General features: G+C 39.5%; 2 protein-coding genes and 1 pseudogene across 3 annotated transcripts in view; 1 reads left to right on the forward strand and 2 right to left on the reverse strand.

The window, feature by feature from the left end:
- Nucleotides 1-1,002: 1,002 nt before the first annotated feature.
- LOC114892097 lies at nucleotides 1,003-2,981 on the reverse strand (annotated as a pseudogene).
- An 8,358-nt stretch (nucleotides 2,982-11,339) lies between these two features.
- MBLAC2 (metallo-beta-lactamase domain containing 2) lies at nucleotides 11,340-22,475 on the reverse strand. Its single transcript, XM_029218040.1, has 2 exons — nucleotides 21,632-22,475; nucleotides 11,340-12,261 (listed from the first exon to the last, which is right to left on the reverse strand). Exons 1-2 carry the CDS (start codon nucleotides 22,083-22,085, stop codon nucleotides 11,876-11,878), a joined length of 840 nt encoding a protein of 279 aa, XP_029073873.1. The 5' UTR covers nucleotides 22,086-22,475; the 3' UTR covers nucleotides 11,340-11,875.
- A 241-nt stretch (nucleotides 22,476-22,716) lies between these two features.
- The window catches only part of POLR3G (RNA polymerase III subunit G), a 70,703-nt gene continuing 67,756 nt past the window's right edge, over nucleotides 22,717-25,663 (forward strand). The window contains exon 1 of one of the 2 annotated variants that reach the window (XM_029218223.1): nucleotides 22,717-22,812. The gene's annotated coding sequence lies outside the window, so the exon portion shown is untranslated. Of the gene's footprint in view, nucleotides 22,813-22,837; nucleotides 22,856-25,663 lie in introns of those variants that run through there. The other variant, XM_029218224.1, reaches the window with a different exon arrangement.

Consider the following 25,663-nt stretch of genomic DNA (forward strand, 5'->3'; position numbering starts at 1 on the left):
TTACAGCAGACATAATGTTTATCACTTCAACAGAGTAAAGCTCTTAAGATATCAGACAGACCAATACTTGTTTGGAAGAAGGTGTGCAACTTTCTTACTGTATAGGCTTACAGACAAGGCCCTGATTCCATGTGGTCAGGGTTACAGTCATAAAACCTAAAATTTTAGCACAATTGTGCTTCAGACTAAATTTTCAATAGTTGTGCTCATCTACACAGGATGTTATGGACTGCATTACCAGTATCCAATATGTATACATTCTTAACATTTCTGAAAATAGAGCAAAATTAATAGGTGCTGGTATTCACATCTCACATCTCAGGTTTTATGACTGGCAAGTATTAATGCTCCTAGACTTTGGGGTGTACAAGGTAGCAGTATTTTAAATTTGTTTAAGTAGAATGTAGGAAAAATCAGGATCAAATGGACATTCATTTCTTGACTGTAGCGCCATTAGCCCTCAATTAACTCTTTATAGGGAATGGTTAAGCCATCAAAAACTAAACCGATAGTTTTTATATTAAAATGCTTCTCCATACTAGTAACACTTTGAAGTCACTAAAAACTAAGTATTTACCTTGTAGAGGAAACACACAGAAATGAACTGACAAACAGAAAAAAACAAATTATGAAAAATGCTAATCACCTAAATGGATCCATGTCCACACTTTGTGTCTACTTCATACATTCTACCCACCCACCCCACTCCAAAAAAGTTCACGTTATTACGTCCCAAAGCAATGTATTCTTGAATTACTTTTAGAGAGACAAACTGCTCTGTAGTGTATAACCTATTTAGGTCTACACATTCTAGGGTGATGCACTTCCATTGTCCTAGCTCTCAAATTTGGAAATCTTCTCAGGTTCAGTCTCTTTTTGAAACCTTTCCAAATAAACATAATTAGAATTTGGGATCCCTAGATTCAAAGACAGTACAGGTTATATGACCCCTCCTTTTTTTTTGGATTAAATAAAAGCCACATGATTCTGTGTGGCTAAACACTAAATCTGAATTATTCGTGTCTGGGATTGAGTAAACATATTTTTAAGTTCATTCTGCTGGACTTCATTAACCACTTCAGGTTCTGCAGGGTTCTTCTGAACCTTTGCCACTGCAAAGTTTATCCCCTGGGTTAATCCACCTTGGGTAATATTAGCAACCTGGACCATGCAACTTCGAATCTTTGCAAAGGGAGAGACTGCTCTGCTGCTACAGCTCTCTGAAGGAGGAGTTACGTGAAGCCTTCTCTCAAGTTCAAGTGTGCCAGATTCGGAGCCGGGGGTCTTTTGAGATACAATTGAATGCACTGGTTCAACTGACAAAAGATGTGGGCCTGCTGCAGAAAAAGACACACATCTAATTGAGATGGTCGAGAAGGTATCTGTTCCGTTGATTCAAAGTGAGTGTCTTCATTAGACACTCGATTGGTCATTTGATTTCCTTCCTCACTAGCCTGCTGAGAAACAGACCTGGTTTCTGACAGCTGGGTCATTTTGTTTTATGCATCTTGAACAAATCTGTGGCAATAAATATCCACAGGCTAGACAAAGCCAGTCAATGTGTGTATGTCATCAGCAGAAGGACTTTTCTTCAAAGAAGACGCATAGCCTTTTCCAAGCCCACTTTCATGAGCAAGAGTAACCTCTGAAGGAAAATGAATGCTAATATCAGTGTTGCTAATAGACTGGAATGGACTGCCTAATCGAGGTATTGAAGCAATAATACCACAACTAGGAAGAACATAGTCTACTGGCCCTACATTCTCTAAAGAGTTTGCTAGCTGCCTGTCTTCATCAGACTTGGAATTTGTAAGGAATTCATCAGAGCGGTATGAGTCATTATCTGAACACATTTCCCCATCTGACTCAGCCTGGGCTTCATTATCCATCACACTAGTATTTTCCATGGTTTCAAGACTACTATCTGATTTCCAAAGATTTACTTTTAAGTTTGGTTTCAGAAAGTTAACTTTCATTTCAGGTTTTGTAAAGTTTCCTAGCTTTCGTAGAATGACAATATTTACATTGGATTTGGTCTGTTTCACTTTTTGATTTAGAGATGAAAATTTGCTCATTAAAAAATTTTCCCCTGGGCCAAAGAGCCTTGGTTTTGAGGTCTGGTGCCAATGATGTCTTCATGAGGTTTACTGCTCTTCCTCTCAAGCTTTTTCTCTATTATAGGTACATCTAATCCCATGGCTTCCTTGGTGATCTGCAGCATCTCTGCAATGCACTGAAGGGTATCTTTTCCATCCTCTTCTGCATTGAGCATTACAGCTCTCAGGGTGTGGAAATAGCCACTTGCTTCTTTATATCTGTAATGCAGTCGCACGCAGCAGAACTCTGCCTTACCAAAAAGAGTGGGTTCAGGACCTATTTCAATTTTTTCCAGGTCTTCTAGACTTAGTCATTGATACTGGTTTACTTTGTCAACTTCATCATCATAATAGGCCACATAGTAGGCAGAGTTGGAAAGCAGTAACAACACATCCACGTCTCTGTGAGCAGCATCAATGAGGGTGCACCCTTAAAACTGTCGCTCGAGCCAAGCCAGAAAACTTACATCACGACACGTATTTTAATATGAAATAAATTCTAAACCTACTAATTAGTGTTACTTTATCTTAGCTTCTATTCTGGCACTAATATTTACATTAGTCAGACATGATCTCAGTCAAAAGCATTATGTCCAGAACGAAAAGCACTTGGCACCTTAACAGGCAGTGGAGAAAAATGTCAGCCCTCCCCGCGCCCGCATTTTTACCAGTGTAAGCTGCAGTAAATACTTAATTTCCCTCCCCTCTTAAACAGAAAAAAAAAAAACAAACCCAAAAAACAAAAAACCCACACTTTTTCTTTTTAAACACGGACAAGAAAACCCCTTTCAGGACTTCCCGGCCTCCCACGCCTGCAGCTTGGAAGCAAGGGCTGCGCTGCTCGTTTTTCTCTTCCCGCCATTCAGGCATCCCCTCCTTCCACATGATGAACACGAACCCCGCCAGCACCACATGCAGGCCCACCACCGCGACAATGGTCGCGCAAAAGCCACTGTCCTCAGGGGATATTAACAGGAGGCTTTGGAAAAGCAGTAATTTTCGGGAACAATACAACCCCACGGGAACTTTAACCAGAAGTCCTGCAAAAAGGAGAAAAATCTTGAAAAGTCATCGCCAGGCGGCGGCCTTCGGGCTTGGGCTCGGCAGCGTTGCCGGCTGTATCGCCCGGGGCACTCGCCTGCCGCTGGGCGGTCGGAGGAGGCCGGTGGGAGCGCGGCACTTCGTCAGTCCGTCGGTCCGTCCACGAGTGGAAGCTTAGTCAGAGCTGCCTGCACCAGAGCTAACACCTGCAGCACCTGCCTATTTTGTTTTTTAAGATTCCACATATGAGTGAAATTATACAGTATTTGCCTTTCTCTGTTTGACATTCTCTCTCTGATTTTGGTATCAGGGTGATGCTGACCTCGTGGATTGAGTGCAGAAGGGTATCTTCTTCTGCAATTTTTTGGAATAGTTTGAGAAGGACAGGTGTTAACTTTTCTCTAAATGTTTGGTAGAATTTACCTGTGAAGCCATCTGGTTTTGGCATTTGTTTGTTGGGAGGTTTTTTTTTGTTACTGATTCAATTTCATTACTGGTCTGTTCGTATTTTCTGTTTCTTCCTGGTTCAGTATTGGGAGATTGTACATTTCTTCTAAGTTTTTCATTTTATTGCTGTGTAGCTGTTTGTAGTAATCTCTTATGATCCATTATGTTTCTGTAGTGTCAGTTGTAACTTCTCCTTTTTCATTTCTGATTTTATTGATTTGGGCCCTCTCTCTTTTCTTGTGGATGAGTCTGGCTAAAGATTTGTCAATTTTGTTTATCTCTTCAAGAACTAGATCTTTGTTTCTTTGATCTTTTCTATTTTTTTTTAGTCTCTATTTCATTTATTTCTGCTCTGTTCTTTATGATTTCTTTCTATCTAATAACTTTGGGTTTTGTTTATTCTCCTTCTTTTAGTTCCTTTAGATATAAGGTTAGGTTGTTTACTTGAGATTTTTCCTGTTTCCTAATGTAGGTTTGCATGGCTATAAACTTCCCTTTTAGAACTGCTTTTTCATTTGTCTCCAGGTATTTTTTAAATTTTTTTATTTTAATTTTTGACTGTGTTCGGTCTTCATGGCTGCACGCAGGCTTTCTCTAGTTGCGGCGAGCAGGGGCTATTCTTTGTTGCAGTGTGCGTGCTTCTCATTGCGGTGGCTTCTCTGGTTGTGGAGCATGGGCTTTAGGCACACGGGCTTCAGTAGTTGTGGCACACAGGCGCCATAGTTGTGGCTCGTGGGCTCTAGAGCGCAGGCTCAACAGTTTTGGCGCACGGGCTTAGTTGCTCCACGGCATGTGGGATCTTCCCGGACCAGGGCTCAAACCTGTGTCGCCTGCAATGGCAGGCAGATTCTTAACCACGGCACCACCAAGGAAGTCCCTCCAGGTATTATTTGATTTCCTCTTTGATTTCATCAGTGATCCATTAGTTGTTTAGCAGCATATTATTTAGCCTCCACATGTTTGTATTTTTTGCAGTTTTTTTTTTTCTTACAGTTGATTTCTAGTCTCACAGCATTGTGGTTGGAAAAGGTGCTTGATATTTCCGTTTTCTTATACTTACTGTGATTTGTTTTGTGGCCTGGCATGTGATCTATCCTGGAGCATGTTCCATGTGCACTTGAAAAGCAGAAGTAGGTGCTGCTGCTTTTGGATGGAATGTTCTATATACATCTATTAAGTTCATCTTGCCAACACATGTGTCCTCATGGTAGAATGACTCCCCCAAATGGCTGCAGTCAGTGTCTGTCCCAATGGGATCTCCCATTGCCTCCTTTCTCTCCAGGAGGCTCTCCAAGATTAGCAGGGAGGTCTGGACCCAGGCTCCTTTCAAATTACTGCTTCTGCCTTGGGTCCCAAAGCATGTGAGATTTTGTGTGTGCCCTTTAAGAGTGGAGTCTCTATTTCCCAAAAGGGTCTCCCAAAAGTAAACTCTGCTGGCCTTCAAAGCCAAACATTCTGAGGGCTTGTCTTCCTAGTGCAGGAGCCCTGGGCTGAGAAGCCCAATGCAGGGCTCAGATCCCTCACTCTTTGAAGAAAAACTCTGCAGTTGTAATTATTCTCCTATTTGTGAATCGCCCACTGGTGGGTACAGGTATTAATTATACGACATCTCTGCCCCTCCTACCTGTCTCACTGTGGTTCCTTCTTTACATTTTTAGTTGTAGATTTTTTCTGCTAGTCTGCTGTTCCTTCTCATCAATAGTTGCTCTGTAGATAATCTAGTTGTAATTTTGGTGTGCCTATGGGAGGCGGTGAGCTCAGGATTTACCTACTCTGACATCTTGGCCACTCCCAGATAGCTGATTTCTTTTTTAGCACTGAATAATATGCTATTGTCTAGATGTACCACAGTTTATCCATTCATCTACTGAAGGACATCTTGTTTGATTCCAAGATTTGGCAATTATGAATAAAGCTGCTATAAACATCCATGTGCAGATTTTTGTGTGGCCATACATCTTTACTTCATTTGGGTAAATACCAAGGAGCACAATCAGATCATTTGGTAAGAATATGTCTTGTAAGAATGTGCCAATATTCTTCCAAAGTGGCTGTATCATTTTGCATTCTCACCAGCAATGAATGAGTTCCTGTTGCTCCACATTCTCACCACCATTTGGTGTTGTCAGTGTCCTGGATTTTGGCCATCCCAGTAGGTCTGTAGTGATATCTCACTTTTATTTGCACTTCCCTGATGACATATGATATGGAGCATTTTTTCATATGCTTATTTGCCATCTGTATATCTTCTTTGGTGAAGACTGTATATTTTTTATGTGAATTTTATATCCTGCTACTTTGTTAAATTCTCTTACTACTTTAAGTGGGTTTTTTTTCACTTATTTCCATTTATTCTTTTAGTTTTCCATAAGATGCTGGCTCTTGGTGTACATATTTAAACTTAAGAGTAGAAGACTTTACAATTCCATGTGTGAAGGTGCTAAGGAAAGGAGGCTCAGCAATTGTGCACTGCATTGTAGGGTAATCTCACAGGAACCTTTCTTTGGGGACTCTAGATTCAGTATCATTAGGTCTTTTCTTTGGGGAGTCAAATTTTTAAGAAACGGCTTTTAAAATCTACTGCCTAGAGGGTAAATCTTGGTTGCCAGCATTCTTTAAGCTAGGTTAGAGGAGTCTGGGAATGTGAACTTTTAGTATACAAACTTCACTGTACATAAAGCTTTGCTAAATCCCTCTCTTTTTAGTATAGGACCCTGGCTTAACAATGTCTAGTTTCTTTTGAGTAGAGATCCTATTTTATCCTCCTCACATAATAATCCTCTAGCCAGGAGCAGATCCCAGTTTTGCAGTGTCTGAAACTCATGAAATTTGGGGGCTTTGAGACAGAGAATAAAAAATAACTTAGTTAAAAAAATTAAAACCAACCAAAAAATGACCATTTGAACACATTTCTTGGGCCCCTCCCAGGGCCTTGGAAGGGACCCATGACAGTGCTAGGCTCTGAACCTAAAGATTACTTAATTTCATGGTAAATCTAAACTAGCCTCCAATCTTCCTTGAGGTGGGGGGAGAGGCAATTGCTTAGTAGTATAGAATTAGGGGGGATTTGATTTAAATTGCAAACAAACTTTGAAGCAAAATGACTTTCACTCCAAGTCCGAGAGGTACCTGCTACTATCAATTTCTAAGCCTTTTTAGGGGGAGTTGTGTTGGAAAGGATTGCTTCTTTGCTTTCCACATTCCTGTTTTCAGCCTTCTTGTGTTTGCCAAATTAGTTTTTGTTTCTCTGTCAGCTTTCCAATGTCCAAAATGTTGACGCTGTTGGGTCCTTTACATTCTTGCTGTTCTTGTTTATGCCGCTTGAAAAAAAAAAAAGTCTTTCTTGTCATTTTACTGAGTTTCGGAAAGGGGCAGAAGTTAAGGTGTGCTATACCTGCCATTCTTAACCCAAAATCAGAATGTGCCATATCACACTCCAAAATTGCCCGCCCCAAATGGCTGGAGGACTTTACACTCCTAGCAGCACAGCATGAAAATATCCACTTACCTTACCCTTGCCAACACTCCATATCCTCCACATTTCTCAATCTGGTTAAACTATCTCATTGCTTAAATTTGCATTTCCCTGATTACTAGTGAGGTTCAGGATAATTTTATGTTTATTGGCCTTTTGTATTTCCTCTTCTGTGAATAACCTGTTTATATAATTTACCCATTTTTCTAATAGGTAGTGAAGGGTATCAGAACATGCCATCCCAAAATATATCACTGTGGCATGTTGATTAAGCTGAAGGCAATTGAGAAAAAGCAAATACAGGAAAGGCTCTCTGACTTCCCCCTTACTACCCAAAGCAGGGCATAAAATTTCCCTTGAGAAAGATGCCCTCCCTGTACGAGGACGAGGAGAACATTCTTATCACTGGAGATAGGGATCCAACATCAAGATTAATCTGTATTAAAAAAAATCCATTAAAATAACCCTGGGACTTCCCTGGTGGCACAGTGGTTAAGAATCTGCCTGCCAATGCAGGGGACATGGGTTTGATCCCTGGTCCAGGAAAATCCCACATGCTGTGGAGCAACTAAGCCCGTGCACCACAACTGCTGAGCCTGCGCTCTAGAGCCTGCGAGCCACAACTACTGAGCCCACGTGCCAGAACTACTGAAGCCCGCACACCTAGAGCCCGTGCTCTGCAATGAGAAGCCACCGCAAGGAGAAGCCCTAGCACTGCAACGAAGAGTAGCCCCCGCTCGCCACAACTAGAGAAAGCCCGCGAGCAGCAAAGACCTGACACAGCCAAAAATTAAAAAAAAAAAAAAGTTGTATTTCACTAGTTTCCACAATTTACCAACCCTAGCTCAAGCCCCTTTTCCCTGTCTCATCGTTCTCCAGTTTGTCATTCTTTGCTAAAATGGTATACATGCGCTCAAGCCTATCCATTCCTTTGGGTTTATATTTCATATATATTAACCTCTGTGTACATGTAAAAATACTAACGTCAAAAAAAATTTGTATGCTTTGCTCCTGTTAATCTCTTTTGTAAGTTTAATTCTCAGGCCCAGCCTCAGAATCTAAGAGGGTAAAGGAAAGGTTTTTCCTCCCATACATTAGTTTACCTTTTTCTTGTTGATTTGTAGGCATGCTTTGTATTTGTTTTAAAATTTTTTTCTGTTACACAAGTTAGGAATATTTTTAAATTTCTCTCCCTCTTTAACTTTCATTATGACATCCGAGATCTAAGACACTTTAAATTTTGATATAGTTTTGCTTTTTGTTTCTATATAGAAAAGATCTTCCCTATCCTAATGTCTTAAACATGATTAAAATTTTCTTTCAATACACATGTGATTCTGCTTTTTACATTTAGATGTTTAATCCATTTGGAATTTATTTTTATGATGGCAGGGGCCTTTTTTCCCACATCAACAATTGAAATATATATTAAATAGTCCCTCTTTTATCCATTTATTTGAAATGCTATATTTATTAACTACTTAAGGCTTATACAGGTATTATTCAGTTTCTGGGTTCTCTATCCTTGCCTAGGGATTTACAGCTTATTTATTACAAGCTTTTCAAAACTGCACTTCACATAGAAAATAACCTTGCAAGACATTAAATGGAAATTTGCTAACATTATAAAAAATACCAACTATAGAGTGAAATAAAATGGCCACTTTAATAGTTATCACATAAATGTTCACTTACACTTATCTGAAAATTATAAGAGGACAATTTGTGCATGTCACATTCATATTACTATCCATATAAGAACAACGGCACATAATCATTTATTCAACTATATCAGGATAACACACAAGGTTTTGTTTGTTTTAGACTTCTCAGTTAAAAGGAAACACCAAATAAGGAAACTGAATTTCCAAAAATTAAGTTATTAACAAAATGAATAATAAAAATTATTTCTAAATGCCTTAGGTTTTGACAACTTTGAATTATACTTACATAATATTATTTCCCCAAACCATAAATTACAACAAGGGTCACTGTCAGGATGAAAATATATATTTTCAAAGCTTCTTTAAAATATGCTATTATGCTTTAACATCACTTGATTTATTCTTGGCACATGTGGCATCTTGAGAAGTAAAAATACACTTTGCCAGTTTTATGTTATTGTGCAGGTATAAGAGAAAGAGCTCAGCTTGGGAGGCAGACAGACCTGTGTTCAGTTACCAGCTTTGTCCAAAGTTGTGTTAGGCTGGTCAATTACTTCTTGGCACTGGGGCCAGGATTAAATTAAATAATGCCTATTTTAAAATGCATAGCATGGGCACTAAATGAATGATACATCCTTTCCCTGACTTACCCACATTGAAGCCATAGCAAAATATCACAGTCTTATGTTTTGGTACAATTTGAAAAACCGGGGAAAAAAACTGGGAAATTTAAAAATAAAATCAATGTGCAATGTGCTTTGAAAAAATCACACTTTTAAGAAATAAGGAAAGCCTTCATCAGGTTTAAATATTTTTCAATAAAACTTAGTGCCTACTATAACCTGATTTTTTTAAAAAGTCCTAAAATATGATAAAATGGTCAATGGTTAAGGACTTTTGGTTTTCTCTTGTGCTATTGATATAAAAATAATGGCTATATTTAAGGCTCATTAAGTGATATAGTTTGTAGTTGCCCTGAACCAAATCTATGTTCTTGATGTTGCACTATCAATTAAAACAGACCTACTGCCTTGAATGACTGTCATAGAGAAATTCCCATGATATTCTTCATTTCAACAACCATGGCTTCCTTGCTGATTTTAAGTAAGTTCATTTTGTGGCATGTGGCAGTACAGTTTGTCTGTCATAAGGATGATTCTTATATACACAATCACAGACCCATCTTTCTCATGCTAAATGCTTGGTGTTTAGAAGATCTAAGACACCGGAAAATTGAATTGACACAAGGAACAGCCTACTCTAGACAGCAATACTTTCATCCCTATTCTTAGCACTGAGGATGCAGAAATAACCCCATTCTTGTTTTCTACCCTCACCACCCAACAAATCATCCTTCCAAATCTGACTCAAAAACTCCTCCTCCAGGAACCTTTCCCTAACCAAACTTTACACCCCTCCATTTATGTCCCTGACACTCATGTGTAATTTGTATTAACTTCAACCTGCATATACTATTATTCAAGTTTTGTTTGTCTTCTACTTCCAGCTAGGATATAGTCTCTGACTTTTTAAGCTTCCACAGTGTTTAGCACAATGTATGCATGTATGTATGTGACTGTGTGTATGCATGTGGGGTGTGTGTGTGTGTGTGTTGAATGAATAAAAGACTAAAGAACCTGAGTGGGGTGTTGGGTAGGAAAAGTTTCGTATTTTTTCAGAAATCAAAATTGCTGGACCTTCTTAATACTAAAAAATCTGATTTCCAAAGCTATCTGAGTTTGGTTTAGGCTATGTCAATAATAAAAAGGCAGTGAAAAAACTGTTTAAAAAACCCTCATGAAATATTCCAAAAGGCTTTTCAATAAATTATTAAGAGTACCAAACTAAAACATTTTACTAAATAGTGGGATAATCTTTCCTATATCTTTATAAATGTAGACTTCTTTTCATTCAAGACAAAGAATACTGAACAGGAATAGGTGTTGTGAATCAGGATAAAAAAGGCAATTCACTCTAAGTCAATATCTAATGCACATTTTGCAATTGCTTTGAAAAGCCTTCTGTGGCAAATATGTATGTTATGTTAAGTAAAAGAATGGTTTATATTAGGATGTTGTTTGGTACTATAAAATATGACACATATACTAAAGCTGCTATTTAAAAAGAAAAATTTTGTTTATTATAGCTGTTATTATTAAAATAGGATATAATTTTAAAATTACTCTTAATGTGTATATTTTCAAATTTGCCTGACAGTGTCCTTTTGAGAAATCTGACAATTTATAGTTAGATTACAGACATTTGAATTTCACTTTTACAATTGAAAGTATTACACTTACATAATAACAAACAACAATATATAGTAGTTTCTTTTTACTGAAGCACTCTGCAATTTATATTTAAAGCTTCACAATAAAACAAAATTCATTGTACTTTTTGTACGTAAAATTACATAACACATAATGTACACTATAATTACATTAAGAATAAATAAAATGAAGCATAAAAATTCTGTACCATAGGGGCTTCCCTGGTGGCGCAGTGGTTGAGAGTCTGCCTGCCGATGCAGGGGACACGGGTTTGTGCCCCGGTCCGGGAGGATCCCACATGCCGCGGAGTGGCTGGGCCTGTAAGCCATGGCCGCTGAGCCTACGCGTCCGGAGCCTGTGCTCCGCAACAGGAGAGGCCACAACAGTGAGAGGCAAAAAAAAAAAAAAATTCTGTACCATAACAATGGATTGTTTTAGCTGTCATTCTAAATGTTAGTTTAAGTTTTCAGTTCTAATGTACTTTAAACCCAAAAACCTTTATCTTCAAATAATATATTAAAAATATCAAGTTCAGAGTATAAACATAAAACTCTTTATGCTCTTTTTTCTAGGTCATCTAGGAAATAAAATGAGAGAAATGAGACACAAGGATAGTTCTTTCTCTTACTGCAAAATGCCTCCTTGCTTCCCCATATACCTCTATATCATTTCTAGAACAAATATTACAGAATGATGGCAAATTACAAGCTTTGGCAAATTATAATCTTATTTAAGTGGTTTCTTATTTGGAAAAAAGAAAAAAATTTAAGAAGTTCCATTTTTGGCTTATTCATTCTCAACCTTTTTTTCTCTAATACTTCTTAAAATGTTCACTATTTTAAACAACACAGAATTAATTGTATTAATTTATAGAATTAAATACTAGGGCAAGGTCCTAGAATTTGTTACACGTAGGGCTAAACTTGCAAGAGATCGCATGGCAAAAGTAGAAACTTTGTGACATATCCCAGCTTTTGAAATATAGTTAGAAGCCAATCGAAAAAGCCTTTCAGCACCAAAGGTATTGAAGTGCCCAGGAAGCACCTTCTCTACCAGACCTCTGTCCACTAATTCTATCAGACGTTCACAGGTTCCAACATAGTCACTTATCCTGCTGTATGGGAGCCAGTCAATCAGTGATCCATCATACACGACGTCTCCACTGAAGAGAATCTTTCGGTCTTTGTCATGTAAGCAAATACTGCCCCTAGAATGACCAGGCATGTGCATAACAGTGAGCTGTCTGTCACCAAGGTTGATCACATCCCCTAAAAATGGAAACAGAATTTACAGATAAACATGTTATATATTTGACTTCAATCACTTAAAGAATAGAAGAACACAACGGTTTCAAAGATGTTGGGAAGGATGAACTTATTTTAGTTTTATTTTAAAAATACCTACTTCTTATTGATGATTTAAAATAAGTTGCCTATATTTCACTTCTGTTGTTTGCTAGACCGGTGTTTGCCAAAGTAAACAGTGAAACACAATTTCTGCTGGTTGTTATAATATATAAAAGAAAAGAAGAAAAGAAGATTCTGTGGTCAAATAATTTTGAAAACTCTTCCTTCAAAGAAAATTAAGCAGCTTTCTTTTCAGCAAGATATGCTAATGTACATTTAATATGCTAATGTACATTGTGGATATACACAAGGGAGATGTGGCTGTATAGTTTCTCAAATTTATTTGACCAAAAACCTCATTTTTCAGAATATCCATTGTACTAGTATCTGGTGACACAATTCATGAATGGTGCTCTAGTGAACAGTATTATATTTTTGCCCTTTGTTTTGTCACTCTGTGGAAATTAAGACCTGAGGAATCGGTACAAATGATGATGCTCTGGCTACTGGTATTGCTGTAATAAACTGTTCTTAGTCTCTGACCCGGGAACCTCATGTCTTCTGTCAGAATCCATGAAACTGGGGCAGGCTAACTTACTAACCTGCAAGTATGGTAAAATCTCACACTCTTCCCAGTTATTTGACAGTGGGGAGGAAACTGAGCTATATGAATACAAATTGCTGTTTTACTGGATTTAAATCAGTACTAACTTAGGTAAATCATAATAAGTTAAAATATATTGTTATCTCTAGTGCAAACATATACAGAAAAAAATCAAAGAAATATAGCTAAAATTAATAGTGAAATTAAAATGGTGTAATAATCAGGAATTGTTAACATAAAAGAAGAAAATAAAGGAAAAACAAAGACATAAACAAGAAATGAGACATAGAAAACAGATAACAAAATGGCAGACCTAAATACAGCCATATCAATAATTATATTAAATATGAAAGGGATAAACACTCTAATCAAAGGCAGAGATTGTCAGTCTAGATTAAAAAGTGAGATATGTATGCAGTCTACAGGAGAGGAACTATAAAATCAAAGACAAAAATAGTTTGAAAAATTATACCATATAAATATTAACAATAAGGGCTTCTCTGGTGGTGCAGTGGTTAAGAATCCGCCTTAACTTAATGCAGGGGACACGGGTTCGAGCCCTGGTCCAGGAAGATCCCACATGCTATGGAGCAACTAAGCCCATGTGCCACAACTACTGAGCCCACACGCCACAACTACTGAAGCCCGCGTGCCTAGAGCCCAAGCTCTGCAACAAGACACCACAATGAAGAAGTGCACTGCAACTAAGAGTAGCCCCTGCTAGCCACAACTAGAGAAAACCCACATGCAGCAATGAAGACCCAACACAGCCAAAAATAAATTAATTAATTTAAAAAAATATATTAACAATAAGAGAACTAGAGTGGCAATACTGTCAGACAAAATGGATTTTTATATAAGAATATTACTAGAGGAAAGAGGTACATTTTATGAGGCTATACATTAGGTCAATACATGAAAAAAAATTCTAAATGCATATGTACCTAAAATAGAGACTAAAAATTCTTCAAATAAAAACTGACATAATTAAAATAAGAATAAACAGTTCAACAACTGTGCTTAGAGATTTGAATAGTCCTCTCTGAATAATTCATAATACAAGTAGATTGAAAATCAGTAAGGATACAGAAGACCTGAACAACACTATCAACCAGCTTGACCTAACTGACATATATAAAATAGTTTACACCAAAACAGTGAAGTACACATTCTTTTCAATTGCACATGAAAAAGGTGTTTTGTTATATTTGTACACTGAAAACTACAGAAACACTTTCAAGAGAAATTAAAGAGGATCTAAGCAAAAGGAGAAACATGCCATATCCATTAATTGGAAGACTCAAAGCTGTTAGGTTGGTAATTAAATCCAGTTTTTCTTATAACTGCACTGTCTAATAGTACTTTCTAGGATAATGGAACAACATTATCTGTACCAACATTGTCCAATATGGTATCCACCAGCTACGTGTAGCTAATGGTACTTGAAATAAAGCTAGTGCAACAAGGAACTAAATTTTTAATTTTAATCAATCTTAATTAATTTAAATTTGTATTAGATAGCTACATGTGGCTAGTGACTACTTTAATGGTCAGTGTAGATCTATAGATTCAAGAATCTCAATCAAAACCTTGACATGCTTTTTTACAGAAATTGAAAATCTGGCTCTGAAATTTATATGGAAATGCAAATGACCTAGAATAGCCAAAACCATTTTGAAATAGAGGTATAAAGTTGGAGGACTTTTCTAATTTCAAGAGTTATAACAAAGTTGCAATAATCAGGAGAGTGTGGTGCTGGCTAAATGATAGACATAATCATTGAAAGAGACTAGCGTCCAGAAGAAAACATTCACATATATGGTCAGTGTTTTTTTGCGGTGCGCGGGCCTCTCACTGTTGTGGCCTCTCCCGTTGTGGAGCACAGGCTCCGGACGCGCAGGCTCAGCGGCCATGGCTCACGGGCCCAGCGGCTCCGCAGCATGTGGGATCTTCCCAGACCAGGGCGCGAACCCGTGTCCCCTGCATCGGCAGGCGGACTCTCAACCACTGCGCCACCAGGGAAGCCCATGGTCAGTGGATTTTTGACAAAAGTATCAACTAAGATAATTCACTGGGTAAAACGATAGTCTCCTCAACAAATTAGAGTGGAATACTTTGGATATATATATATATGCAAATAAACAGTAGGCACGTCTCAACCCTTACTTCACAATATTAACAAAAATTAACTCAAAATGGATCATAATCCTAAATGTGAGAGCTTCCAGAAAAAAAAAAAAAAAAAAAACAAGAAAATCTTTGTGATCTTGGGCTAGTCATAGAGCTCTTAGATATGACACAAAAAGCATAAAACATAAGGAAAATAGACTAATTGGACTTCATCCAAGTTATAAACTTCCTTGCTTAAAAAGATACCATTAAGAAAATGAAAAGGCAGGCCACACACTGGGAGAAAATACTTGCAAAATGTATATCTGATAAAGGACTTGAATTCAGAATATATAAAGAACACTTACAACTCAATAAGAAAACAATTTTTCAATTTTTAAAAAAGAGAAAAGATTTTGATAGACCCTTAAACAAAGAAGATATTTGAATAGCAAATAAGTACCTGAAAAGATGCTCAATGTCATTAGTCATTAGGGAAATGCAAATTAAACCTCAATGTCATTAGTCATTAGGGAAATGCAAATTAAACCTCAATTAAATACCACTACATACTCACTAGAATGGCTAAAATCAAAAGGACTGACAGAATCAAGCATTGACAGAGATGTGGAGAAACTGGATCTCTTATACACTGCACTTGGGAATGTAAAATGGTATAGCACTTTGGAAAACAGTTTTGCACCTTCTTAAACATTTAGCATACATTTACCATACAACCCAGGAATTCCATTTCTAGCTATCTACCAAGGAAATGAAAGCATGCATCCACCACAAAGGCTTGTATGCAAATTTTCATGCTGCATTACTCATAACAATTTCAAACTAGAAAGTTCAAATTTCCTTCAACAGGTGAATATATAAAATGTGTTATATCCATAAATGAGTTATTTCTCAGCAATAGAAAGGAATTATTAATAGATAAAACAACATGGATGAATCTCCAAAAGAGTATGCCAAATGAAAGACACAAAATATATTATATGATTACATTTGTAGAAAATTTTCAGAAAAACAAAACTATAGTGACACAAAAGAGATCAGTGGGGCCCGGGGTGGGAGTAGGGATTGTTCTGGTCTTGCCTTGAATCCCAAAATTACATTAAAATGGAATCAGGTACTCACTCCCAAAGTTCCCCACATTCTAGTCATAAGGGGCCAGATTCCTTCACAGGATAATTGTTCCAGATTTAAAGTGCTTCGGGGATCACAAACCACTGCCATTTCCTGTATGATTGGCAAGTAAGGTGAAGGAAATTATAGCTAAGTTGATTTAATAATAGAGCTGTTGGAGACAGATTGTTTAATAAATGTACAGAAAGGAAAGGAATGAGGGAGGTTCGATGCTAAAAAAGGAGCTCTAGAGAATTACCGATGGAGGGGTAGAGTCTTATGGGTTTTTGATATTCAAGGCAAGGTGATACTCAAAATACTTAGCAACAGATAAGACATAAGCACCCACCTATCAAAATGAATACCAACTATAAGCAATTGATAAGGCCATAGTGACTGAATATTACTAGATCTGCCATTACCCTATGGCTTTATAAATGCCTCCCTTATGCTTATAATGCTCACATATAATTTCACCAAGACCTCTCTTATAAGAACCAAAACTGCCTATGAAATGTATCATACATATATCATATATAAATATATATAAAAAATATATATACACACACTATCCTTCCAAGCCCTCACGCTAACCCAGTTGTCACCAGATTCCAACCATACTAGACTTCTCTTGGCTTCTCAAATACCCTTTCCCATCTTGGCATCCCCAATTTTTAATTTTTATTTCATTTTTAATCAACAAACTAGATGTACATATTTCAAATAAAATACTTCAGAAGGGCTTAAAATATTCTTTGCCCCATCCTGGCTCTATCTCCAATTCTGCTCCCAAGAGACAACAACTTTTAACAATTTCAGCAACTTCTTCTTGTAGTTGCCTCTACTACACATAGCTATGTAAATAATATTTATACTCCATTTCTTGTTTTCCCAATTAGATATACGCTACTGATTTCGTTCATGTATTACCATTTCTTGGTTTTTAAATTTTAGATGTTGTCCATTGACTGCCACTATGAAATATAAGGATTTTTAGTAGCTCTTTTTACTCCTCTCTGTCCACCTACCATCAGCACACATATATACATTTCTCATCCTTTCACCCCTCAAGAGTAATGATTCAACTGCTTAGATCTGGAACACTCTGTGCCTGAGGTTCTATCGTTGTCAGTGTCATCCTTTGCCATCATCCTGATGCTTCCTTTCAACTTCCTCTTGCATTAGATCTCCTGTTTCCTTTACTCCATAGCTTCCTCTTGGTTTACTCCCTTATTTTGAAGGGAGTAAACAGGATAAAGGTATATCTTAGTGTCTTCCTAAGTAATAGCATGCGGGACTTTTTGAGAACTTGATTGATAGTGGAATGGATGTTAGAATTCTAGGTTGGAAATCAGTTTTAGTCAGATAAAGTACAGCTCTTCTTTTCTAGCTCCAAAGCCATTATGATCTAGATGACCTTTTTTTCTTTAAATTTGGAAGCCCATAGACTCTTCTTTGATCCCAGTGTTCTGAAATTTTATAATAATGTGCCTTGGGTTGGATGTGTTTTCATCCATTGTGCAGGGAACTCCGTAGGCTCTTGCAATCTGGAAATTTACACCCCTTAATCATGGGATATTTTCTTGAATTTTCTCTACTATGTTTCTTTTCCTCTACTTTCTCTATTTGCTCTGTCTGTGCTCCTATTATTCCAATGTCAGATTTTTCACACTGGTCCTTTACTGATTCTCTCCTACTTTTCATTTTGCCTATTTGTTCCTTTTGTATGTTTTTCAACTTTATCTTCCAGATATTCTACTAAATAATTTCTGACATTTTAAATTCCAAGAGTTCTTTTATGAGTGTGAATATTGTTCTGTCTGCTGCTTATTTTTAAGGCATCCTGTTGTCTCTCAGATATCTTGAATGCAATAGATTCTGTTATCCCCTGATGATATTAACGATTGCCCTCTCCTCTCAAGTTGCTTTACGCTGTTTTAGTATTTGATTTCACGTGAGAGGATTTTCTCAGATTTTTTATAATGCTTGGTTGTCTGTTTAAGAGTGGGGGGATAATGAAAAAGTTGTTTGAAGCACATGCATGGGGCCTGGTGATCTAGGCTTCACTGTAGAAAGTTCAAGCCAAGGATTACTTAGGAATCAGCATCTTAGTCTTTCCTCTAGGGCTGGGCAGATTTTCCAGATAAGATTCTTCTAGTTTCCTACTTGGGTGGGGGAGCGATAACGGCCTGACTCTCATTCTTCTGGGAAACTAGTAAAGAACATATATATTACCTATCTATCTATCTATCTTTATTTGTATATATACATACACATACACTTATCCCTATTTTCCATCTGAACTCCTGAGCTCATTAGTACTTGGCATCCCTCAATCAAGAAACCCCTTTGCTTGCGACTTCCCTGGTGGTCCAGTGGTTAAGACTCCTCACTTCAACTGCAGGATGGGTTCAATCCCTGGTGAGGGAACTAAGATCTCATATGCTGCATGGCACAGCCAAAAAAAAAAGAAACCCCTTTACTTTATTCTTGCCAGAGAACAAACTAACTCTGGGGAGAGGAGCATTCACTTAGGGAGAAGAGTTCAGAGTTTTAACAGCTTCTTAAATGGCTTTCAACCAATTCTACTTATTTTAGTTTTCTTCCCTTTGCCCCAACTAAGGTACCAGCTACTGCTAATTCCAGAGCCTTTTAAGTCTCCTGCAGTGCAAACTGGATTGGCTCTCAATTTTCTATTGCTGGCATAGGATAGAACTGCTAACTCAGTCATCACATTTACTCTCCAGCATCCAAAACAGAACCTCAATGTGGATTTATACATAAAACAAATAGACGAACCATGGTGCATTTGCTGTAATCTTAGTGGGATTTTGAGAGGGAGTCAAATTAGATGTGTTCGTTCAATCTGCTACCTTTCTGGAATCCATTTTTTGTTTTTAACCTCCCCAAATGATTTTTAAGTTTACCTGAAACAACTGTTCTAATATCTTGATGACTCTAGGAAAATTGTTTAAACATGTACAGTAGGGGCCAAAATGCCTGCCTATTGTGAAAAACAGGCAGAATGATGTGTGCCCATTCAAGAAGAATGTGCTGTATCAGTTTAGGGTTTATTGCTATCTTCTTATAGGAAGATATGATTTCACTATTAGTAGGGCGAGTTGTTTTTCCATCAAAAATGATGCATGCACTGGATGATGATCTCTCCTTGTCTTCCTTGTCCCTTATACACAAGTAAGCTTTTGGGTTAGTGATACACTGCACAGATTTATGCTTCTCCACGACAGGTGGTCATCAATACACTAAATGAAATGTAATAAGCTAATGAATTCAGCCTCCTTATTTTCTAACCAAAACAATGAAGACTTCATGCTGTTAGGTATGTACGGTTTGTGTGTACGTAACTGTGTATGAGTTTTTAATATAAATATTTTCTATCTCCTTCCAGGTACCTGGATTATGATAATATCAAGTTAGCAGGCCGCACCATTCATAAGAGACAGGAAATTAATATTCCTGAGAAAAGAGGATATTAGATACTACTTGAGAGGGTGAGACATCCAGCTCCTAATGAAAAACAAATTTTAATTTAACACAGTATTACCACCTTCAAAGTTTTTAGTAAATATTAACCTTTCATTTCACACTTTCAAAGGCTTAAAGCACCATAAAGGTAGCTTGCAGCTTCCTTGCAACTCCAAAATCCTGTAATTCCAGCATCAACTGGGATTTAGGAAACCTGGTTTCCAGTCCGAGCTCTTTCCCTAACTATGTGACTTCAGGTATGATATTCAAGCCTGTGTGGATTCTTCATCTATAAAACAATAATTCCTATCGTTCTTTCATCATTTCCTATTTCTGGCACAGAAGGAAAAGTAAATAAATCAAAAGTCATTTATTCATTTAGACAATTTAAATATATTTTAAATACTAATGTAAACTTTTTTTGGGGGGGGGGCTGGGTGTTAATTTAGTCTGAATACCCATCAACTGCATGGAAATCCTACCTCTAAAAGTATCAATTCCATCAAGAAATACAGCAATTAAAAGTACCTTTAATGTAAATTTAGTTTTCTTTCATCTCAAATTGTCAGGTAATGTAAGACTCCCATCTAAACCATTGTTTTTTTTAATCTTTAGATTTAAAATTTTAATGAAAAGACTGTTTAAGTGGGGTGTGAGGTATAGAATCTTGCTTTCTATTTCTTATGCCTCAAGTGATCAAGATCTCATCTGTAAGATGAACTCATTTTTGTAAAGTACTTCATTATTTGTCATACTGGTTGGTCATAAAAGTGAGACTTATTGTACTGCAGCAACTGGATTTTTCTGCCTCATAGGGGAACGGTTTAATAAATTAATTTGGCAAATAAAAGAGTTTCAAGATAGAAAGGAAAGAGGGTTTCACCTCCTACTCAGAATTACCATAATATATTTATGGGGTAGGATTTATGTATGATCTGCATGCTTTGATCTATTGTGCCTGGGTTGCAATCCTAGCTTTTATCTGTATCTTGCTCTGTGGACTCTAGACAAGCCATTTAATTGGGGGTCAGTAGCCTCACTTCAAATGTGTTGTGAGGATAAAATCAACAGAAGCATTCTAAAAACAAAAAAGAAATTAATATACAAATATCACTGCTGTGACCAACTGGCTTAATTATTTAAGTGACTGTGTGAGGTTGGAAGGGCTGGAACCCTACACTATTTTATTCCATTAGTTTCTTTCTGAACCCCATCCTGCTTTTCACAGAGCCAAAGAGGCCCAAGGTTATCTAAGCATTAGTCCACATACTTCACCATTACGGGAAATAGCCTCCTTACTAATCTTTCTCAGGCCTTGCTTTCAACCAGAATAGAGAGCTGTCATAAGACTCAGACACATTCTACTTTTTATGTTCACAATCAAGCTTTTTCTCTTGTGAGGCAACATCAAGAACAGAAACCTATCTGAAAGATAAAGATGCATGAGCAGATTAGAACCACTGCTCTCTAACGTCTTTCTAAGCCTACAGGTGGGAATTGTTCGTACCCGGCCGATGAAGTCAGCAGTTCTCAAAAGCATAGAACATGACATGCACTCTCCATGAAGCACCATTCCTTAAGAGTCTTTTCGCTAGAAAAGTGCCTGGAAATGTCAGACTTGTGTTCGGGAAAAGAATGGGAATCCTAGTCAGAAGTCTCTATAGCGTTACTACATACCGTACGTTACACAGGAAACTGACTAGGGGGTGGGGCCGGCTTTCAGTCGAGTACTCAGCATTACTACAAGGTGCTGGAGCTTGTCTCTGGTAGGGAAGGCTGCAGTGGCCTTCCAAAGACTCTATGGTCGAGTGGGCTTTTGACTCAGGGAAGGGAGAAACAGAAGTAGTGTTTCTGCGATGTGACACCTTACAGCCAAGAAGGTGTGCAACAAGCACCCCTCGGACAGTTTCTCCCCAGTCCCTTCCCTTAATGAGAGAACGCGCGCCCTTGAGGGACCATTACCATCCTGCAGGATGAGGGTGGGCTGCACCGCTTGCACTCGGAACTGCCTGGCCCTCCAGCCCGGGCTCGGCGCCCGCACCACCTCACTGTCGGAGAGCCAGGTCACGGTCTCAAAGTTGTCCCCGCGAGCCAGCGCCTCGGCCTCGGCGTGGTGTACCGCCACCCGGTCGAACTGGTAGAGGCCGCCGGAGTGGTCGAAGTGCACGTGGGTGGCCACAGCCAGCAGTGGCCGGCACGCCGCATCCTCTTTGGCCCTGCGGTCCTGCAAGAGGCCGGAGGAGTACAGGTACTCCGGGAGGCTGCGCAGCCCCAGGCCTGTGTCGATCACCACGTCCTGCTCGGAGCCGCGCACCAGCCAGATGTTGGCGCGGTTGCCAGACTCATAGAAGCGTTCCTGAATCCAGAAGACGCCGTCGCCCAGGGACTTGTGGGCGTACCACTCAAGCGCAGACATGCTGGGCAAGGATGCGGCCAGGCGGAGTGGGTGTGGGCGTGTGTGCCTCCCGCAGGCTGCCCAGACTCGGGCGCTGCAGCTGTATGGAGCGGTCTGCCCGCAGCCCGGGAGAAAGCGCAGAGCAAGGAGGGGGCGGGGGATGCGGATGGGGTTGCGGGGAGAACCAGGAGCAGGAAAGACGCGCGGAGACTCTGCCTGCAGCGTCCGCCCGCACCCTCCTGCCAGGTCCGCAGAGAGCAGGAGCTGCTCTCCTCGCACCGGGGCGCTGGAACAATCGCAGCCTCACTGGCCGTAGCACAACGGAGCGTTAACGCAGGGGCCAATGCAGTGGACGAGAGATCCAGAAAGTGATAACTCTTCCCACCTCTGGGGGTCTGACGGCAGAGGCCGAGAGCTAAGCGTGGGTGGGAGCAGGGCAGCCCACCCACCGCGCGCTATGATGCGCACTTCCAGCTGGCGCAGAAAGAGTCAGGCCAAGGGGGTTGGACGACTACGGCGCCCGCCAAGGGCTAAAAAGCTCTCTGCCAGGAGGGCGGGGCCTAGCTAGGGAGTGGGTGGGGCTAATTGGTTGGGTTTGAACGCGGCTCTGAGGCCGCGTGGAGGGCGGAGCGCGCTTCTCCAGAGGTGGAACCAGCACCGGAGCGTCGGAACGTTCTGTCCGCACCCCTTACTTGCCGGCCGGCACTTCGGTTGCACAGTTTTCCAAGCCTCGAGACTTAGTGAGCAGGTAACAGAGGAGGCAATTGAGGGCTTGGGAGGAGTTGGAGAGGGTAAGTGGGGAGTTAAAGGGGCACATGGAGAAGGTGGGGGAAGTCAGGAGTGGAGATTCATTAAAGCGCCTCTGGATTGAGGGGCATTGGGAGATAGCTTTACGTCCCCTTCTCCTAATCCCTTCACAATCGTTTAAAATTGTCGCTTCCAATTTTTACCTAGTCTCCACTTCCTAGGACTGTTTGCAGTGAGAATGGAATTTATACTCTTACTGATGGTAGATTTCCAATTCCTTTCGTATGATTGGTTCAAACACGAGTCATTGCCGCAGACTTGCAGCTAAGGACAGACTATTCAGTATGTTTTCTTAACTGTTAGCACTTAACCCTGTATCATGGGGGAGAGGTGTTGTTGATAAGATTTTTCCTGTCTTCTAAAAAATTAAATTATATATTCGTTCCCCTACCCTCCTTTGTTTTGCATTGTTTGTCCGCTCTTGGAAGAGAGCAAAGAAAGTTGGGAAAAAGGCTCAACTGAGGAAAGGTGGAGGCAGCCGCACCTTGAGAGGACGGGAAAAGTGGATAATGCCTGGGCGTGGCCCCAACAGCCACAGAAATCACCCCCACTATTAACACCAGGTTCCTGTCCCCATCCTGCATCTCCCCACTGTTGAAACATCCATTTAGGCTTCAGAAATTCCCTTGAGAACTTGACTAACCTCCTTGCTCAGCCAGGAAAAATTATAAAGAGACCCATGAGACAGCATTATAAAAGATAATTAGGAAAACACTTATTGTGGCAGCTGCTAATAAGCCTTCTTAGAAGGAGAGGTGTATTCTCCTCCCCTACAATCCTTAAGTCTTCGATGAGGATGTAGCCTTTCTGAATATTTGCCTAACCTAGTTAGAATTTATCCAGACACTCTGTTCAGGGTTATTCTTATGTGCAAGTCCCAAGCTAAAAGATGTGTAAAAAACAGAATTAAAAAAAAAAAAAAAGTCATGATCTGGGTTCCCAACAATTTGAAGGAAGATAATAACTGTACACAAATGTTTGCAATGTAAAGCAAATGAGATATGTACCCCAGAGGAAGTAAAAACTAGGTGCTATGAGAATATGCATGGAAGGGATTGTTCGGTGGCATTTGAGCTGGCCTTAAAAGACGACTGTTGGTTAGGATGTTCTCAACAGGGAAGTACAGAACTCTCTGCAGTTTTATTTTTCCTCTAGGCAAAGAGAGGTGAATTGGAGTAATATCCTTACTAGGCCATGAGCTCAGCAGTAATTCTCCCAATTTTTATTGGACTTTTGCCAGGCTCTGGTTGGTAATGGGGCAGGAAAAGGTGAATAAGTCTTCAAATAAAGAGGCCTTCACACTTACAGATCCTTCTGCTTGTATTACACTTTCCCCTATATATCCTTTCCTAGTTCTCAGCCTGGCTTTTTCCTTCTCTTTGTCAGGTTTGTGCTCAAATATTACAAAATACAGGAGGACTTTATTCAACCATTCTTTCCATAATAGCACCCACGTTTCCTGCCTTTATTTTTTCTTGCACTAATCACTACCTGGCACTCTATAAAGTATATTTTTTTTCCATTTCCCATAGTAGACTATGAGCACTACGAAACCAGGGATTTTGTTTTGTTTGCTATTATATTCTCATTATGTAGAAGGTGGTCTGACCCAGAGGTTGCTTAACAAATACTAGAAGGATGGATAATTGAAGAAATTACTGGGGAGACAGACAAGAACTGACAATTACAACATGATTTTTAAAAGGGTAATAAAAGCAGTGTAGTACTTGGGAAACAGAAAAGAGATAGGCCTACCTCCATTTCAGATGGAGGAAATGGTCGGAAGTGGCATTTGCATAGTATCTTAAATGATGATGAGGGCTTGCTTACGTGGGTGTGGCCTTCCGCGCAGAAGGAACCGTGACATGCAGCAGCTGGTGTAGCAGAGCTGGGAGTGGTTAGAGCTGGGGTGGGGGGAAGGGGAGGTGCAAGGTGCAAGAAGCGGAAAATTAGTCTCCAAAGCTCTGTTAGTCAAGGAGAGTGATACATCAAGTTTTGTGTTCTAGAGAGATGACTGGAGAGTGGATTGAAAGGGGGAGTCTGGCCATGAGAAGTTTATTTGTTCTGTATTAGAGGTCCAGGCAAGAGATGGTAAAGGCCTGAACTAAAGCAGAAGTGAAGAAAGACAAACATATAAGAAGGGACACAGAGCTGATAGTCTTCTACTATTAGATGAGGAGATCAAGGGAGGTGGAGACAAGGTCAGCATGACTGTTAGTTTCTAATTAGGGCAATTTAGGTGCTATTCATCAGGAAAGAAACTGTGACCTGGCTTTCAGTGCCTCTCCTAGCTTCCATGCCTGCTTATATCTGTTTGTATGTTTACTGACCAAGGTAATATGTGCAAGAGACTGTGTGAGATGTGGAGGACAATACAGTTAAGCCACAATTATAACTCATAAAATGTTAGAGCTAGGAGGAATTTCAGAGATGAGCTAAATCTCTGCCACAAAGTTGTTTCCACTGTTAATTAGAATAGGCTTTTGCATTTCAGCTCTTGGATACTTGAATTACACTCATCAAACTATCTCAGAACAATTCTGAATAGGAATTTTCAGGAGGCATCCCAAAATGGAAGGGCGGTGCATCTGATTTTACATTTCCTTTTTTTTTTTTTTTTTTTTTTTTTTTTTGCGGTACGCGGGCCTCTCACTCTTGTGGCCTCTCCCACTGCGGAGCACAGGCTCTGGATGTGCAGGCTCAGCAGCCATGGCTCACAGGCCTAGCAGCTCTGCGGCATGTGGGATCTTCCCGGACCGGGGCACGAACCCGCGTCCCCTGCATCGGCAGGT

The sequence above is a fragment of the Monodon monoceros genome, unplaced genomic scaffold (genome assembly GCF_005190385.1).
Source record: "Monodon monoceros isolate NGI ecotype Baffin Bay Population unplaced genomic scaffold, NGI_Narwhal_1 Super_Scaffold_12, whole genome shotgun sequence".
Taxonomy (NCBI): domain Eukaryota; kingdom Metazoa; phylum Chordata; class Mammalia; order Artiodactyla; family Monodontidae; genus Monodon; species Monodon monoceros.

Excerpts from the sequence above, each read along its gene's own strand:
- MBLAC2 (XM_029218040.1), bottom strand. The coding sequence starts at position 22,085 with ATGTCTGCGCTTGAGTGGTACGCCCACAAGTCCCTGGGCGACGGCGTC. Across the intron at positions 12,262-21,631 it reads CACCCTCATCCTGCAGGATG|GGGATGTGATCAACCTTGGT; the intron begins GTAATGGTCCCT and ends TTCCATTTTTAG.